At 62.3% G+C, this 18,000-nt stretch overlaps 1 protein-coding gene across 4 annotated transcripts; it reads left to right on the top strand.

Annotated features, from left to right (window-relative positions):
• Window positions 1-1,257: 1,257 nt before the first annotated feature.
• On the top strand, window positions 1,258-16,771 carry ARHGAP27 (Rho GTPase activating protein 27). Of its 4 annotated transcripts, none has more exons than XM_025144002.3 (15): window positions 1,258-1,609; window positions 6,625-7,023; window positions 8,596-8,793; window positions 9,483-9,593; window positions 10,095-10,162; window positions 10,262-10,349; window positions 11,597-11,701; window positions 11,792-11,890; window positions 11,971-12,040; window positions 12,160-12,267; window positions 12,339-12,437; window positions 13,531-13,608; window positions 13,691-13,825; window positions 14,612-14,717; window positions 15,585-16,771. In XM_025144002.3, the coding sequence occupies exons 1-15, from the start codon at window positions 1,301-1,303 to the stop codon at window positions 15,760-15,762; spliced, it is 2,151 nt and encodes a 716-aa protein (XP_024999770.1). In that variant the 5' UTR covers window positions 1,258-1,300; the 3' UTR covers window positions 15,763-16,771. The 4 variants fall into 4 exon arrangements, with proteins under 4 accessions (XP_024999770.1, XP_024999771.2, XP_040509367.1 ...); XM_025144003.3 differs by lacking the exon at window positions 1,258-1,609 and adding an exon at window positions 2,037-2,365; XM_040653433.2 differs by lacking the exon at window positions 1,258-1,609 and adding an exon at window positions 2,345-2,708.
• Window positions 16,772-18,000: the final 1,229 nt, after the last annotated feature.

Raw genomic sequence — 18,000 nt, 5'->3', positions numbered from 1 at the left:
AGAGTGGGGTCGGCACCCACCCCACAGCCCCACCCCACAGCTGCGCCGTATTGGGACCCCACGAGGGGACGGACCCCATTGGGGACCCCCGGGGTCGCTGACCCCCCCCCCTCCGGCCTCCGTTTCCCAACACCTTTCCTTCCCCAGCAGTGGGATTGGGGGTCCCCCCACCCACCCCATAGAACCACCCCACAGCGGGGGTTGCGATGGGATCCCCACGAGGGGACAAAACCCCATTGGGGACCCCCCGGATCAGTGCCATCCACCCTTCCGTGCTGCGTTCCCCCGCCTCTCTCCTTCCCCAGCAATGGGGCTGAGGGTGACCCCATCTACCCCATAGCCCCGCCCCACACTGGGGACCACAGCGGGACCCACCCCTGGAGGGGACAAAACCCCATTGGAGACCTCCGGGATCATTGCCCACCACCCCACTCCTGGGGCCATGATGGGACCCCCACGAGGGCACAAACCCCATTGGAGCCCCATAGGAGCGGCGTCACACCGCCCTCCCCTCCCCCAGCAGTGGGGTGGGGTTACCTCCATCCATCCACCCCACAGCACCGCCCGGAGCCGTAGTGGGACCCCAGCAGAGGACCGACCCCATTGCAGACCCCCGGGATCGGTATCGTCCGCCCCACAGCACCACCCCACACGTGGGGCCATGATGGGACACCAAGAGGGGACAAAACCCCATTGGGGACCTCCATGATGAGTGCCCCTGCCCCATAGCATTCCCCTACCTCTCCCTCCCCAGCAGTGGGTCTGGGGGTTCTCCTGCCCACCCCATAGCACCACCCCGTGCCTGGAGCCACTGTGGGGCCTCTGGAAGGGACAAACCCCACTGAGGACCTTCAGGATCAATGTCCCCCACCCCCCACAGCGCCACCCCACATCCGGGGCTGTGATCACACCCCACAAAGGGGCAAACCCCATTGGGGAGCCCCGTGATTGACATCCGCCACCCCACAGATCCCGCGGGCGGAGGAACCCGCAAACAGACAAACCCCATTGGGAACACCCCGTGACCGATGTCCCCCCGCCCCACAGCTCCACCCCACAGCTGGAGCCATGACGGGGCGCCGAGAGGGTCCGAACCCCACTGAGGACCCCTCGCTCGGTCCCCCCCTCCCCACAGACCCCGAGGCCGTTGGGTTGGGCCCTTCCTGCCGCAGGAACCGCCGCATCCCGTCGGCCGCCGTCGCCCCATCCCTCCCTCCCGGGGAGGAGGAAATAGGTTGGGCTACGGGGCCCCAACGCGGGGCGAGCCGGGACGGGCCCCGTTGTGCCCTATAGGGCCGCCATGGAGGCGGAGGAGGTCTACGTGTTGGTGGAATATGGCTTCGAGTACCGCACCAAGGACGGCACGGTGGTCTCCATCCACCCCAACGAGCGCTACGTGCTTTTGGGGCGCACCAACGAGCATTGGTGGCACGTCCGGAGGAGTGGGGACGCGCGGCCCTTCTACGTCCCCGCGCAGTACGTCAAGGAGCTGCCCCCCATGGCCGCCCCACAGCCGCTGTACCCCGAGGAGATGGAATCCTATGGGTACCCCGCGGTCCGGGTGGGCCCCCACCCCACTGAGAGCTCCGGGAGGCGGCGGGAGGCGCAGGTATGTGACGTCCCATAAGCGTCCCCAAATGGGGCTCCGCCACCAGCGCTGCGTGGGGCAGAGCGGGCAAACGTTTCCCCATCCCATGGGGTGGCAATGGGACAGGGACAGAAGGGACAGAGCTCCCCGGGGTTTGGTGTCCCCATCCCATGGGGTGGCAATGGGACAGGGACGGGGGGTCCTCAGGGATCGGTGTCCCCATCCCTGTGGGTTTTGGTATCCTCATCCCATGGGGTGGGATGGGCACAGGGGCTCCCCGGGGCCTGCAGTCCCCGTCCCTTTAGGGTTTCTGTGTCCCCATCCCTTTGGTGTTTTGGTCTCTCCATCCCCAGGGGGCACAGGGGGACATGGGGACGGGGACGCCCCACATTTTGGGGTCGGATGTGCCAGGAGGGGACATGGGATGGGCAATGCCGCCCACTGGTGCTGGATGTGGGGCTGTAGGATCAGTGCTGTCCCCCACTGCCATCATCCCAATGTCCCCCAGGCGGCACTGGGGGGTACCCAGGAGTACCCCGCAGTGGTTGTGCAGTGGGGCGGTCTATGGGGCCGCCGTCCCAGCAGGATGTGTTATCCCCGTGTGGCGCTGCAGAATGGGGCCGTCGGGGTCCCTCCGTCCCGGCGCTGTTATGGGGCAAAAAGAGGCAGAAAAGGGTTAACAGGGAAAGGCAGCAGCTCCTCCCTTGTAGGGCGGGTGTCACCTGGGGAGGGAGGGGAGCGGGTGGGTGCCACCCCACACACAGCTCACCCACGCCCGTAAGTAAGGAGGGGCCCTTCTGGGGGGTCTCTGATGTGGGGTGGATGTGGGGCTGCTCCCTGGTCCCGTTCTGTATGGGGCATCCAACAGTGGGGGTCGACCCACCTGTGGGGCGCAGCGGTGGCAGTGGGGTCTCATGTCCTCCCCATGGCCCCTTTGGGATCACCCTGGGACTTAGGGGTGGGAGGGACACGTGTCACCATGCGGACCCCAACCCCAACCCTAAACCCAACCCCACACCACGCAGAGGGCATTCACGCACCCATAGGCTCAGCCCCACACTCAGCCCATCCCCATCGCCTCGGGATCCGCCAGTGGGGTTTTTCCTGTTGTGCATCCCAGGTACTGCTGTGGGGCTGTGCTGTGCTATGGGGCTGTGCTGTGGGGCTGTGCTGTGGGGCTGTGCTGTGGGGCTGTGCTGCGCTATGGGGCTGTGCTGCGCTATGGGGCAGAGCGGTGGGTTTTTGCTGTCCCCGTGCATTCCTCACCTTCCCCACGCGCTGTTGGGGTGGTGGCACTGCCCGGATGGGATAAACCCTTATGGGATTTCCCAGCCACTTTCCCAGCCACGGCCCCACACTCACAGCCCCTCCGCCCGCCCCACAGCCCTCCCCAGGAGGCAATTCCGCATATGGGGAGCGCTGCTCTTCCGCCCCATAACACCAACAGGAAGCGCACGACGCGCTCCGGGCCACAGTGGGGCCACCCGGCGCCCCGACCCCATAGCGCTCCCCATAGCGCTCCCCATAGCGCTCCCTATAGCGCAGCATCCCCGCTGTTCCCATTGGGACATCCCAACCCTACGGATCCCATCGGGACATCCCAACCCTGCGGATCCCATTGGAGCATCCCGACCCCACAGTGCCGGGATGCTGCAGCGATCCCGCAGCCGTGCATGGCAGCCGCTGCAGCGGGGCGAGGTATGGGGCGGGCGGGGGGACGGGGGCAGCGCTATGGGGTGATGTGGGGCAGTATGGGGCGGTGGGGCCGCGGCGCAGAGACTTTGTCCCCATTACCGTCGTAGGTCGTAAAGGCGGAGAGCAAAGGGTAACTGCGGGTTGGCTGCCTCTTCCTGCTCGGGGTCACACACCCTATAGGGATGTGTACCCTCTGGGGTGAGGACAGGGGACCCCTCGGACCCCAACGGGGTGTTGTCAGCCGTGGGGACGCGGGGACAGGAAGCTGTGGGGCAGTTTCGAAGGCTGTAGGATGCAATAGGGCAAAATGGGGAAGAGGTGAAAGTTGGGGTGCGCGGAGCGCGGGGACGGCTCCGGGGGTCCCATCCTCAGTGTGGGGCTCAGCGTGGGTCAGCCCCATGTGCAGCCCCACATGCAGCCCCACATGCAGCCCCATAGGCAGCCCCATAGATAGCCCCATACGCCCGGGCGGAAGCAGGCGGTTATTTTGGGGTGCGGCGACGGCGCCGTCAGCCTCGGAGTGGGGAGTGTGGGTGCGGGGAGTGGGGTGGGGCGGCGGTGGGGGGAGAGGTTGGGGGGCACAGGGGGTGGGGTCAGATGTTGGGGTGTCGATGGGACGCAGGAGGTGGGGGCAGATTTGGGGGGCGGCTGTTGGGGTGCAGAGGGGATGGGGTCAGTCGTTGGGGACGGATGAGTTGGATGCAGATGTTGGGGGGCCAATAATGGGGAGCATAAGGGGGTGCAGATGTTGGGGTGCAGATGTTGGGGTGCAGATGTTGGGGTGCAGATGTGGGGCCAGGAGTTTGTAGGGGGGCTGAGGTTGGGACACAGATGGGATGCTGATGGGTTGGGGTGCTGATGTTGGATTGCAGGTGTTGGGGGGCTGATATTGGGGGGCTGATGGTGGGGGGCAGATCTTGGGGTGCTGATGTTGGGGGGCGGACGTTTAGATGCAAATGTTGGGGTGCGGATATTTGGGGGGCCGATGTTGTGGTGCCAATATTGGGATGCTGATGGGGGGCCAATTATTGGGGTGGTGACGTTGGGGCACTGATGTTGGGGGACAGATGTTGGGGGGCCAATGATGGGATGCAGATGTTGGGGTGCAGATGTGGGGCCAGACGTTTGTTGGGGGGCAGATTTTGGGGTGCATATGGGATGCCAGTGTGATGGGGCATCGATGTTGGGGTGCAAATCTTAGGGGGCTGATGTTGGGGCGCGGATGTGGGGCCAACTGTTTGTTGAGGGGCAGATGTTGGGGTGCAGATTTTGGGGGGCTGATTTTGGGGCGCAGATGCAGAGGGGCAGATGTTGGGGGGACAATGATGGGATGTCCAAAGGGATGCAGATGCGATGGATGCAGACGTTGGGATACCCATGTTGGGGTGCCTGTGTTGGGATGCGGATATTGGGGTGCAGATATTGGGGTGCAGATATTGGGGTGCAGACAGGGGGTCAGGCATTTTGGGGGAGACTGATGTTGGGACACATATGGGATGCCGACGAGTTCGGGTGCAGATGTTGGGGTATTGATGTTGTTGTGCTGATGTTGGGGTGCTGATGTTGGGGTGCCAATGCTGGAGTGCAGATTTTGGGGTGCTGATGTTGGGGTGTGGATGTTGTGGGGTTGAATTTGGGGTGCGGATGTTGGGGTGCTGACATTGGGGTGGTGACGTTGGAGTGCAGATGTTGGGGATGCCAATGTTGGGGTGCAGATATTGGGGGGCTGAAGTCGGCGTGCAAATGTTGGGGTGCAGATTTTGGGGGTACTGATGCTGGGGTGCAGATGTTGGGGTCTGATATTGGTTTGCAGAAGTTGGGGGTCAGTGGTGTTGGGGTGCAGATGTTGGGATGGAGGTGTTGGGGTGCCATCACCGGGGTGCGGATTTTAGGTGGCCAACATTGGGGTCCCAATGTTGGGGTACAGATGTTGGGGTGCTGACGTTGGGGTGCAGAAGTTGGGCATCGGTGTTGGGGTGCAGATGTTGGAGGGCAGATGTTGGGGTATCGATAATAGGGGGCACTGATGGGGTGCTGGTGTTGCAGTGCATATGGGGTGCAGATGTTGGGGTGCAGATGTTGGGGGTGCCAATGTTGGGGTGCAGAGGTTGTGGGTCATTGTTGGGGTGCAGATGTTGTGCAGATGTTGGTGGGCTGATGATGGGGGGCACATGAAGGGATGCAGATGTTTGGGTGTCGATGTCGGGGTGCAGAAGTTGGGGTGCAGATGTTGGGGTGCCGACGTTGGAGCGCATATGGATGCAGACGTTGAGGTGCAGATATTGGGACACGTGGATGCAGAAGTTGGGGGGCTGCTGTTGGGGGGCAGATATTGGGGGTGCAGTGTTGGAGCGCTGCTGTTGGGGTGCATAAGTTGAGGGTCAACGTTGGGGTGCGGATGTTGGGGGGGCTGATGGAGGGGGGGCGTAAAGGGGTGCAGATGTTTGGGTGTCAGCGTTGGGGTGCAGATGTTGGGGGGCTGCTGTTGGGGGGCAGATGTTGGGGTGCGGATGTTGGGGTAATGACGTCTGGGTGCAGACGTTGGGATCCAGATGTTGGGGTGCGGATGTTGGGGGGCTGCTGTTGGGGGCAGATTTTGGGATCCAGATGTTGGGGTGTGGAGGTTGGGGTGCGGATGTTGGGGTGCAGATGTTGGGGTGCAGATGTTGGGGTGAGGATGTTGGGATCCAGATGTTGGGGGTAATGACATTGGGGTGCAGGTGTTGGGATCCAGATGTTGGGGTGCGGATGTTGGGGGGCAGATGTTGGGGTGCGGATGTTGGGGTAATGACGGGGTGCAGATGTTGATTTACTGACGTTGGGGTGCAGATGTTGGGGTGCGAATATTGGGGGTGCGGATATTGGGGGTGCGGATGTTGGGGTGTGGATGTTGGGGTGCGGATATTGGGGGTGCAGGTGTTGGGATCCAGATGTTGGGGTGCGGATGTTGGGGTGCAGACGTTGGGGTGCAGATGTTGATTTACTGACGTTGGGGTGCAGATGTTGGGGTGCGGATATTGGGGGTGCAGATGTTGGGGTGCAGATGTTGGGGTGCGGAGGTTGGGATCCAGATGTTGGGGTGCGGATGTTGGGGTGTGGATGTTGGGGTGCAGATGTTGGGGTGCAGACGTTGGGGTGCAGATGTTGATTTACTGACGTTGGGGTGCAGATGTTGGGGTGCGGATATTGGGGGTGCAGATGTTGGGATCCAGATGTTGGGGTGCAGATGTAGGAGCACAAACGGGCGCGGATGTCGGATGTCGCAGGGCTGATGTTGGGGTCCCCAAAGCTCGGACCCCCCCGGCCCGCCATTAACCCCCCCCCCCCCCCTGTCCCCCCAGGAGCGCCGGGAGCCGGAGGACCCCTCGGCCCACATCTACCTCAACCTGCAGGAGCTGCAGCGGGAGGTCGCAGCGCGCAGCGCAGCCCCGCAGCCCCACAGCCCGCCCCACAGCCCGCCCCACAGCGCCCACTGGGAGACCCACCGCGACACGGAGTCGGGACATTTGTTCTATTACAATCCCAGCACCGGGGAGACGACGTGGGACTGCCCCTTCCAGAGGGGGGAGGACGCAGTGAGTCCCGGCGCGTCCCCCCCGGCCTGGGGGCACCGCGACGACAGCACGGCGCTGCCCTATGGGTCGGTGACGGGTGAGGGGCTGTGGGACCCCCACTGCGTGGGAGACGGCCCCCGGGATGAGGAGACGGGGATGATGCCCTACAGCCCCATGGAGCGCAGGGTGAGACCCGCGGGGAGCAGCGGGGTGAGATGGGGGTGTGATGGGGGCGCAGTGGGGGCGCAGTGGGGATGCAGGGGGGGCACAGTGGGTACAAAGTGGGGACACCGTGGGCGTGCAGTGGGGACACGATGGGGACACAGAGGGGGTGCGATGGGGACCCAATGGGGACTCAATGGGAACACAAAGGGGGTGCGGAGGGGACACAGTGGGGACACAGTGGGGTTATGATGGGGACACAGTGGGGACGCAATGGGGACACAGTGGGGACACAGTGGGGTTATGATGGGGACACAGTGGGGTTATGATGGGGACACAGTGGGGACGCAATGGGGACACAGTGGGGTTATGATGGGGACACAGTGGAGATATGATGGGGACACAATGGGGACACAATGGGGACACAATGGGGACAAAAGGGGAACACAGTGGGGATGCAATGGGGACACAATGGGGACAAAGTGGAGGACACGATGGGGATGTGAGGGGGACACATTGGGGGCGTAATGGGGACACAATGGGGATGCAGTGGGGACACAGTGGGGACGCAGTGGGATTGCAGTGGAGACACAGTGGGGATGCAATAGGAACACAATGGGGACACAGTGGGGACACAATGAGGGCACAGTGGGGATTTGATAAGGATACGGTGGGGACACAATAGGGACACACCGGGAAGACAATGGGGACACAGTGGGGACACGATGGGGACACAATGGAAATGCAGCGGGGACTTAATGGGGACACAGTGGGGATGGACACGATTGGGATGCAGAGGGAATGCAGTGGGGACACTATGGGATGTGATGGGGACACTATGGGATGCAATGGGGACATTATGGGATGTGATGGGGACGCTATGGGATGTGATGGGGATGTGATGGGGTCACTCTGGGGATGTGGTGGGGACACTATGGGGATGCAATGGGGACACTATGGGATGTGATGGGGACATTATGGGAATGCAATGGGGACATTATGGGGATGCAATGGGGACACTATGGGATGTGATGGGGGCACTATGGGGATGCGATGGGGATGTGGTGGAGACACTATGGGGATGAGATGGGGACATTATGGGATGCGATGGGGACACTATGGGGTGCGATGGGGACATTATGGGATGCGATGGGAACACGATGGGATGTGATGGGGACATTATGGGATGTGATGGGAAAACTATGGGATGTGATGGGGGCACTATGGGGATGAGGATGGGGATGCGATGGGGACACTATGGGACGCAATGATGCAATGGGGACACTATGGGGATGTGATGGGAACACTATGGGATGTGATGGGGGCACTATGGGATGCAATGGGGACATTATGGGGATACAATGGGGGCATTATGGGGATGCAATGGGGACACTATGGGATGCAATGGGGGCATTATGGGGATGCAATGGGGACACTATGGGATGCAATGGGGGCATTATGGGGATGCAATGGGGACACTGTGGGATGCAATGGGAACACTATGGGATGCAATGGGGACACTATGGGAAGCAATGGGGACATTATGGGATGCAATGGGGACATTCTTGGTCACCTTCTCCTCTGCCCACCCCGCAGCCGCCCACCCCCGAGGCAGATTACCCCGAGCTGTCCCCGGATGAGCTGGAGGTGTACCCCGAGGAGGACTGCTCACCCCCGGGCTCCTACCAGTGGGGGGCAGCGCCCTACGCACCCCCCCGGCGGCACCAGGAGCTCACGGTGTCCCCACGGTGGTACGGACCCCCCGGCGACCACGAGCAGTTCGGCACTGAGACGGTATGGGGTCGGGGAGGGGGAAGAAGGGAGAGAGGGGGGGGTGGGGATGAAGGTGAGGGTGAAGGTGAGGGTGAGGACAGAATAGCAACAGGGATGGGGATGAGGATGGGGACAAGAAATGGAATGAGGAGGGGGTGGAGTTGGGGGTGAAAATGGGGGTAGGAATAAGGATAGGGATTGATATGAGGATGGGGATGAGGATGAGGATGGGGATGGGGATGGGGATGGGGATGGCAATGGGGATGAGGGCAGGTGGGGATGGGGATGAAAATGGGGGCGATGATAAGGATAGAGATGGGTGTGATGAGGGGATGGGGGTGGGGTGAAAATGGATGAGGACGAAGACGAGGATGGGGTTGGGATGGGGATGGGGATGGGGGGAGGACAGGGAGGAAGATCGGGATTTGGGTAGGGGTGAAAATGGGGGTGGGAATAAGGATAGGGATAGGTAGGATTATGAGGGCGAGGATGGGGATGGGGGTGAGGATGGGGATAGAGATGAGGATGAGGACAGGGATGAGGATGACAGCTTAAAGGGTGAGGATGAGGATGGGGGCGAGAGGATGAGGATCGGGATGAGGATGAGAATGGGGAAAAGAACAAGTGTGGGGATGGGGGTGATGATGGGGGTGGGGATGGGGGTGGGGATGGGGGTGGGGATGGGGATGACGGCTGGCGGCTGTCCCCAGGTCCTGGCAGGTGGGCTCCACCAGCGGGCCAGCAGCAGCTCCAGCCAGGACAGCGGGTTGTTCCCATGGCCCGGTGGCACCCCGGTATCACCAGGGCTCCGCGAGGAGAAGGTGAGCACCCACGGGGACACCGCGGGGACACCGCGGGGACACCATGGGGACACCATGGGGACACCACGGGGACACCACGGGGACACCACAGGGACACAACAGGGACACAACGGGGACACCACGGGGACACCATGGGGACACCACAGGGACACCAAGGGGACACAACGGGGACACCATGGAAACACCACGGGGACACCATGGGGACACCACGGGGACACCACGGGGACACCATGGGGACACAACGGGGACACCGCGGGGACACCACAGGGACATCATGGGGACATCATGGGGACACCACGGGAACACCATGGGGACACCAGAGGGACATCATGGGGACATCATGGGGACACCATGGGGACACCACGGGGACACCACGGGGACACCATGGGGACACCATGGGGACACCACGGGGACACCACGGGCCCACGGGAGCGCGCAGCGGGTTTGGGGCTCTGCAGGCTGTGCAGAAGGGCAAAGCTGAGTCTGCGCCTCCACCTCCAGCTCAAAAGCCTCGACAAGGCTGGAGTGCTCAACAGGACCAAAACGATGGACAGAGGGAAGCGGATACGGTGAGTGCGTCCCCAACGTCCCTCCAAAGGGGACACGGGCGGCTGCGCTGCCCCCGCTGTGACCCCCACCCCACCCCCCCCCCCCCCCCGCGTCCCCAGGAAAAACTGGAGCTCATCCTGGACGGTGCTGGAGGGCGGAATCCTGACCTTCTTCAAGGACTCCAAGCACTCATCTGCGGGTGCTTTGGTGAGCGCCGTGGGGCCACGAGAGGGGCAGCACCGAAGTGGAGGGGGAGATAAAGCCGTGGGATGGGGTCAGAAGCAGTGGGGTGGGACCGGAACTCATGGGAGGGGGTCAGACCCGTGGGACAAGTGTAGCACCCAATAGGAGAGGGTAAGGAGCCATGGGACAAGAGCAGGAACCAACAGGAGAGGGCAGGAACACGTGGGATGGGGTCAGGACCCATGGGACGAGGGCAGAACCCAACAGGAGGGAGCACAAACCCGCTTAGATAGGACCAAGGCTGGTGGGATGGGGTCAGGACCCATGGGACGAGGGCAGAACCCAACTGGAGAGGATGAGAACCCATGGGATGGGGCCAAAACACATGGGGTGGGGTCAGGATCCATGGGGTGGGATCAGAACCCACGGGACAAACGTAGCACCCAATAGGAGAGGATGAAAACCCATAGAGTGGGGTCAGGACGTGTAGGGTGGGGTGAGGACCCATGGAGCAAAAGCAGAACTCAACAGGAGAAGGTGAGAACCTGCGGTGTGGAGTCAGCACCGTTGGGGTAAGGTCAGGACCTACGGGATGGAGTCAGGACCCACAGCACGAGGACAGGCCATGCATGGGGCCGCGCGTGGTGGCACTTTGGGACACGGCAGCGTGTCCAGGCCATAAAGGTGCCGTGTGGGGTCTGTGTGGGGGCTGTGTGGGCGCTGTGCCCCATGCCTTGCTGTCACATGCACCATCTGTCGGAGGAAGCGATGCCTGTCCCAGCCCACGGCCTGCACCGAATGCAGAAGTGGCACCGGGTTCTTGCAACACCCCACAGTGCTTATGGGGCCAGCGCAGGGTGACACCGCTGTTCCCATGGGGGGGGGGGGTGTGGCTTGGGGTCTCCAGCATCAGTGGATTGGGGTTGGGGAAGGGGAATGCATCCAGAGCCAGGGCATGGGATGGGACGGTGTGTCCCCATAACACCCCAAAAGGGACGTGCCCCCCACGGACCGCCAGGGGCACAGACAGGGCTGTCAGCAGCAGACCCTCACCCTACAGACCCCCGGGCTCACGGCAGGGCTGTCCCATAGGGTGACAGTGAACTTCGGGTCACCCACAGACGGCGGCACAGAACCCCTCTTTGCCACGGGGTGGGGACAGACGTGTCCCACTGTGGTCAGCCTGGGGGCAGCGCCGCCCTCAGCGGCCACCTTTGGGGTGCAGAAAGGCGCAAAGCGGTGTCCTGGGGTGACTCTCTGTCCCCACACAGCGGCACCCCACCACCCTGACCACCCCGGAGCACACGGTGGAGCTGCGCGGGGCCGCCATCGCCTGGGCCAGCAAGGAGAAATCCAGCAAGAAGAACGTGCTGGAGGTGAGGACGGCGGGGGGGGGGGGACGGCGCGGGGATGGGGGTCACCCCACGGGGTCACCCCTCACCCCAACCGCCGCCACCCCTCCCCAGCTGAGGACGCGGGAGGGCTCCGAGTTCCTCATCCAGCACGACTCGGAGCAGATCGTGTCCACGTGGCAGCGGGCCATCGCCGACAGCATCGCGCAGATGGTGTGTGATAAGGGGCGTCCCCATTGTCCCCCCCCCCTCCCCCATATCCCCACCCCCCCGCTGACCCCACTCCCCCCCAGGGCTCCGATGTCCCCACCGAGGAGGACGCCGAGAGCGGGACGGAGTTCGGCTCGCGGGAGAAGTTGGGCGGTGAGGACAGGAGGGCAGCGGGTGGGCGCCACCACGCCGTGCCGCCCCGATGCCCCCACGGGTGACGCCCCCCACCCCATCCCCACAGGGGGGTGACGCCCCCCACCCCATCCCCACAGCGCCCAACGCGGCCGACGGCGACTCCAGCAAAGTGCGCAACAAACTCCGCAAGTTCCTCCAGCGGCGGCCGACGCTGCAGTCGCTGCGCGAGCGCGGATACATCAAAGGTGGGGATGCGCCGCGGGGGTCCCCAAATGTCACCTCCCGCCCGCGCCCACCTCCCCCTCTCTCCCCCCAGATCAGGTTTTTGGGTGCTCACTGCAAGCGCTGTGCGAGAGGGAGCACGGCACCGTGCCGCACTTCGTCCAGCAGTGCATCCACAGCGTGGAGAGGAGAGGTACCAACGTGGGGGTGTGGGGGTGTGGGGACATGGGATGTGGGGACATGGAGGTATGGGGATGTGGGGATGTGGGGATGTGGGGAATGTGGGGACATGGGATGTGGGGACATGGAGGTATGGGGATGTGGGGATGTGGGGATGTGGGGACGTGGAAAAGTGGGGACGTGGGGGCGTGGGGACATGGAGGTATGGGGACATGGAGATGTGGGGACATGGAGATGTGGGGACATGGGGATGTGGGGACATGGAGATGTGGGGACATGAGGATGTGGGGACATGGGGATGTGGGGACGTGGGAATGTGGGGATGTGGGGAATGTGGGGACATGGGGATGTGGGGACATGGGGATGTGCAGATCTGGGGACATGGGGACATGGTGTTATGGGGACATGGAGATGTGGAGACATGGGGATGTGGGGACAGAGGAATGTGGGGACGTGGGGACATGGGGGCGTGGGGACATGGAAAAGTGGGGAGGTGGGGATGTGGGGACACGGAGATATGGGGACATGGGGATGTGGGGACACGGGAATGTACAGATCTGGGGACATGGGGACATGGAAATGTGGAGACATGGGGATGTGGGGATGTGGGGACGTGGGGACATGGAAAAGTGGGGACATGGAGATATGGGGACACGGGAATGTGCAGATGTGGGGACATGGAGATATGGGGACGTGGGGATGTGGGCATGTGGGGATGTGGGGACATCACTTCTGTCAATCAGGACAGTCCAAGTTCGATGGGGAATCCCACTGAGTCTTCCCAAAAAGCCATTGGGTTGGGGTTGTGAGACGGCACGGTCGTGCTAACAGATGGCACCGGCTGTCCCCACGCTGGTGCCACCAATGACCACGTGGGGACAGCCATGGGGACATGGGGACATGGGGACATGGGGACATGGGGATGGGGTGGTGGGATTCTCGCTGGGGAAGGCTCATCTTTGACAACAGGGAATCCCGTTGGGTTTCCCCCAAAGCCCATTGGGTCGGGGCCGTGCATGGACACGGCTGTGCTCAGAGCGCCACTTGCTGTCACCGCGCTGGTGGCAGTGCCGGCTGGATGATGACCGGGAGTTGTCCCCCCTCAGGGTTGGACATAGATGGGCTCTACCGCGTCAGCGGCAACCTGGCCACCATCCAGAAGCTGCGCTACAAAGTGGACCACGGTACTGCCCCCACGGCGGGTGTCCCAGGGCTGAACGCCGCCCGTGGCTGTGCCGTGTCCGAGGTGTCCCCGTGTCCCCGCAGAGGAGCACCTGGACCTGGACGACGGGCGCTGGGAGGACGTCCACGTCATCACCGGTGCCCTAAAGCTGTTCTTCCGAGAACTGCCGGAGCCGCTCGTCCCCTTCGGACACTTTGACAAATTCATTGCTGCCATCAGTAAGGGATGGGGACAACAGGGGGTGGGGGCGGGGATGGGGATGGGGATGGGGGCAGGGATGGGGGCAGGGATGGGGATGCCAGGGGATGGGGGCACCAGGGGATGGAGATGGGGATAGGGACAACAGGGGATGGATGCGGGGATGGGGACAGGGATGGGGACACCAGGGGATGGGGATGGGGATGGGAATGGGGACAGGGATGGGGGCAGGGATGGGGACACCAGGGGATGGGGATGGGGATGGGGATGGGGACAGGGACAACAGGGGGTGGGGGCGGGGATGGGGACAGGGATGGGGGCAGGGATGGGGGCAGGGATGGGGGCAGGGATGGGGATGCCAGGGGGTGGGGACACCAGGGGATGAAGATGGGGATGGGGACACCAGGGGGTGGGGACAGGGATGGGGACACCGGGAGATGGGGATGGGGACACCAGGGAATGAGGATGGGGATGGGGACAGGGATGGGGGCATCAGGGGATGGAGATGGGGATGGTGACACCAGGAGGTGGGGGCGGGAATGGGGACGGCGATGGGGACACCAGGGGATGGGGATGGGGATGGGGATGGGGATGAGGACAGGAATGGGGGCAGGGATGGGGATTCCAGGGGATGGGGATGGGGACACCAGGGGATGGGGATGGGGACAGGGATGGGGACAGGGATGGGGATTCCAGGGGATGGGGATGGGGGCACCAGGGGATGGGGATGGGGACAGGGATGGGGACACCAGGGGTGGCCCATCTGCCGCCATCACCGCCCTACGGTGCGCGCCGTCCCCTTGCAGAGATGCAGGACCCACTGCGGAAGGGGCGCTGTATCCGTGACCTCGTGCGCTCACTGCCGCCCGCCAACCACGACACCATGAAGGTCCTCTTCAGGCACCTCTGCAGGTGACGCTGTGTGGCCCACCATGGGGCCGCCAAAACCCCAAAGGCAGAGGGGGGACGGGGCCGCGTTGTGGGTATGGGTCCAATCTAAAGACGTTTGGGGGTCCATGTAGGGAGAGATGAAGTTTCAGGGACCCCTGCAGCCTCGTATGGAGCAGGCTCTGGGTCTACCCAAATCCACACAGGGTCTGGCTTTGGGGTTCCCCATGGGAACAGGTCTTGGTGTTCCCCAGATCCTCGTAGGGATGGGTCTTGGGGTTCCTCATATCCCCACAGGAACAGGTCTTGGGGTCCTCTAGGGCCCCACTAGGGACTGGTTTGGGGATCTCCATAGGAACGGGTCTTGTGGTCCTCTAGAGCCCCATAGGTACTGGTGTTGGGGTTCCCCATAGGAGCAGGTCTTGGGGTCCTCCAGAGCCTAATAAGAACCAGGCTTTGGGATTCCCCATAGGAACCAGTCTTGGGGTTCTCCAGAGCTCCATAGGGATGGGTTTTAGGGTTTCCCATTGGGATGGGATTTGGGGCTCCCAATAGGAACCACTCTCGGAGTCCTCCAGATTCCCACTGAAACTGGTTTGGGGATCTCCATAGGAACCGGTCCTGGGGTTCTCCAGAGCCCCATAGGTACTGGTGTTGGGGTTCCCCACAGGAACAGATCTTGGGGTCCTCCAGAGCCCACTAAGAACCAGGCTTTGGAATTCCCTATGGGAACTGGTCTCGATGTCCTCCAGATCCCCATAGGGACGGGCACTGGGGGTCCCCATAACTCCACTGTGATGGGGATTGAGAGGTCCTGCAGAGCCTCGTGGGTCGGGGTCACATGTGGGGACGTGGGGCACAGTGGTGACGTTGTCCTTCGTCCCACTGTAGGGTGATTGAGTTCAAGGAGGAGAACCGTATGTCGGTGCAGAGCATCGCCATCGTCTTCGGCCCCACACTGCTGCGGGCACCGAGCGAGGAGGGCAGCATGGCCGTGCACATGGTGTTCCAGAACCAGGTGGTGGAGCTCATCCTCAACCAGTATGGACACATCTTCCCCGACGGGTAGCGTGTGACGTGGGGACACCACGGGGACACCGTGAGGACGCCATGGGGACACCGTGAGGACGCCATGGGGACGCTGCGGGGACATCGTGGGAACACCGTGGGGACACCATGGGAACATCGCAGGGACATCATGGGGTCACCATGAGGACATCATGAGGACATCATGGGGACACCATGAGGACACCATGAGGACACCATGGGGACACCATGGGGACACCATGGGGACACCATAAGGACACCATGGGGACACCATAGGAACATCGCGGGGGCATTATGGGGTCACCATGAAGGCACCATGAGGACACCATGGGGACCATGAGGACACCATGGGGACACCATAAGGACACCATGGGGACACCATAGGAACATCGCGGGGGCATTATGGGGTCACCATGAAGGCACCATGAGGACACCATGGGGACCATGAGGACACCATGGGGACACCATAAGGACACCATGGGGACACCATGGGGACATCGCAGAGGCATCATGGGGTCACTATGAGGACACCATGAGGACACCATGAGGACACCATGGGGACACCAAGGGAACATCGCGGGGACATCATGGGGTCACCATGAAGACACCATAAGGACACCATGGGAACATCGCGGGGACATCATGGGGTCACCATGAAGACACCATGGGGACACCATGGGAACATCGCGGGGACATCATGGGGTCACCATGAAGACACCATGAGGACATCATGAGGACATCACAGAGACACCATGGGGACATCGTGGGGACGCCCTGGGGGCACCGTGGGGACACCACAGGGAAACTGTGGAGACACCATGGGGACACCACAGGGACACCATGGGGACACCATGGAGATGCCATAAGGACTCAGGGACATCAGACTGTGGGTGACAGCACCTGAAGGTGGCACGAGGGATGGGGACGCCGCTGGGGACGGTGACACGGACCCTCTGGGGATGGGACACCCGGGATGGGGTGCGGAGATACGCGGCCGGGAGCGGAGCTCCTCAATAAAGAGATTGTAAGGACATGAGGATGGTTCGGTGACATGGGGACACCAGGGGGAAAATGGGGACACAGAGACACCATCGGGGACATGGGGACATCAATGGGGACATGGGGACACCATCAGGGACATGGGGACACCATCAGGGACATGGGGACATCAATGGGGACATGGGGACACCATCAGGGACACCATGGGGACATCAGTGGGGACATGGGGACACCATCAGGGACATGGGGACATCAATTGGGACACAGAGACACCATAAGGACACCATGGGGACATCAATGGGGACATGGGGACACCATCAGGGACATGGGGACATCAATGGGGACTCAGAGACACCATAAGGACACCATGGGGACATCAATGGGGACATGGGGACACCATCAGGGACATGGGTACACCGTCAGATATGTGGGGACACCAATGGGGACATGGGGACATCAGCGGGGACACGGGGATAAGGGGACACCACAGAAATGCTTCGGGACCCCATAGGGACAGGTCACAGCAAGGGTGGGTTGGGGGACAACTGGGGAACTTTGGGGTGTAATGGGGACATTTTGGGACATAACGGGGGTGGTTTGGGATGCCATGGGGACACTTTGAGGCACTTTGGGGCACAATGGGATCCCCGTGATTCGAGGGGGGCACTTTGGGATGGGGTATGGGTCATATGGGGACCCTTTGTGAGTCAATGGGGATGCTTTGGGACACAGTGGGGACATTTCGAGGCACTTTGGGGCACAATGGAATCCCTGTGTTCCAATGGGGACACTTTGGGATGGGGTAGGGGACACCTGGGGACACAACGGGGACACTTTGTGAGTCAGTGGGAACACTTTGGGGGCACTTTGGGGCCCAATGGAATCTCTGTGATTCAATGGGGGCACTTTGGGATGGGGCAGGGGACATCTGCAGGCACTCTGTGAGTCAATGGGGACACAATAGGGACCCTCTGGGGTGTCATGGGGACACTTTGGGGCACTTTGGGCCACAGTGGGATCTCTGATTCAATGGGGGCACTTTGGGATGGGGTAGGGGACATTTGGGGGGCACTTTTGGGGCACACTGGAGCTCTTTGGGGCAGTTGGGGCTCTTTGGGACTCTTTGGGCCACAACGGGGGCTCTCTGTGATTCAGTGGGGGCACTGTGGGGTGAGGTAGAGGGCATTTGGGGGCACTTTGGGGACACTCTGTGAGTCAGTGGGAATACTTTGGGGGTACTTTGGGGCACAATGGGAACCCA

Source organism: Gallus gallus, chromosome 27 (genome assembly GCF_016699485.2).
Source record: "Gallus gallus isolate bGalGal1 chromosome 27, bGalGal1.mat.broiler.GRCg7b, whole genome shotgun sequence".
Taxonomy (NCBI): Eukaryota; Metazoa; Chordata; class Aves; order Galliformes; family Phasianidae; genus Gallus; species Gallus gallus.
Note: the sequence above shows the minus strand (reverse complement) of the source record. Positions and strands in the feature narration are given on the sequence as shown.

Coding starts and splice junctions, on each gene's coding strand:
- ARHGAP27 (XM_025144002.3), top strand. CDS start 1,301: ATGGAGGCGGAGGAGGTCTACGTGTTGGTGGAATATGGCTTCGAGTAC. Junction 11,702..11,791: donor GCAAGAAGAACGTGCTGGAG/GTGAGGACGGCG, acceptor ACCCCTCCCCAG/CTGAGGACGCGGGAGGGCTC. Junction 12,268..12,338: donor CGAGCGCGGATACATCAAAG/GTGGGGATGCGC, acceptor CTCTCCCCCCAG/ATCAGGTTTTTGGGTGCTCA.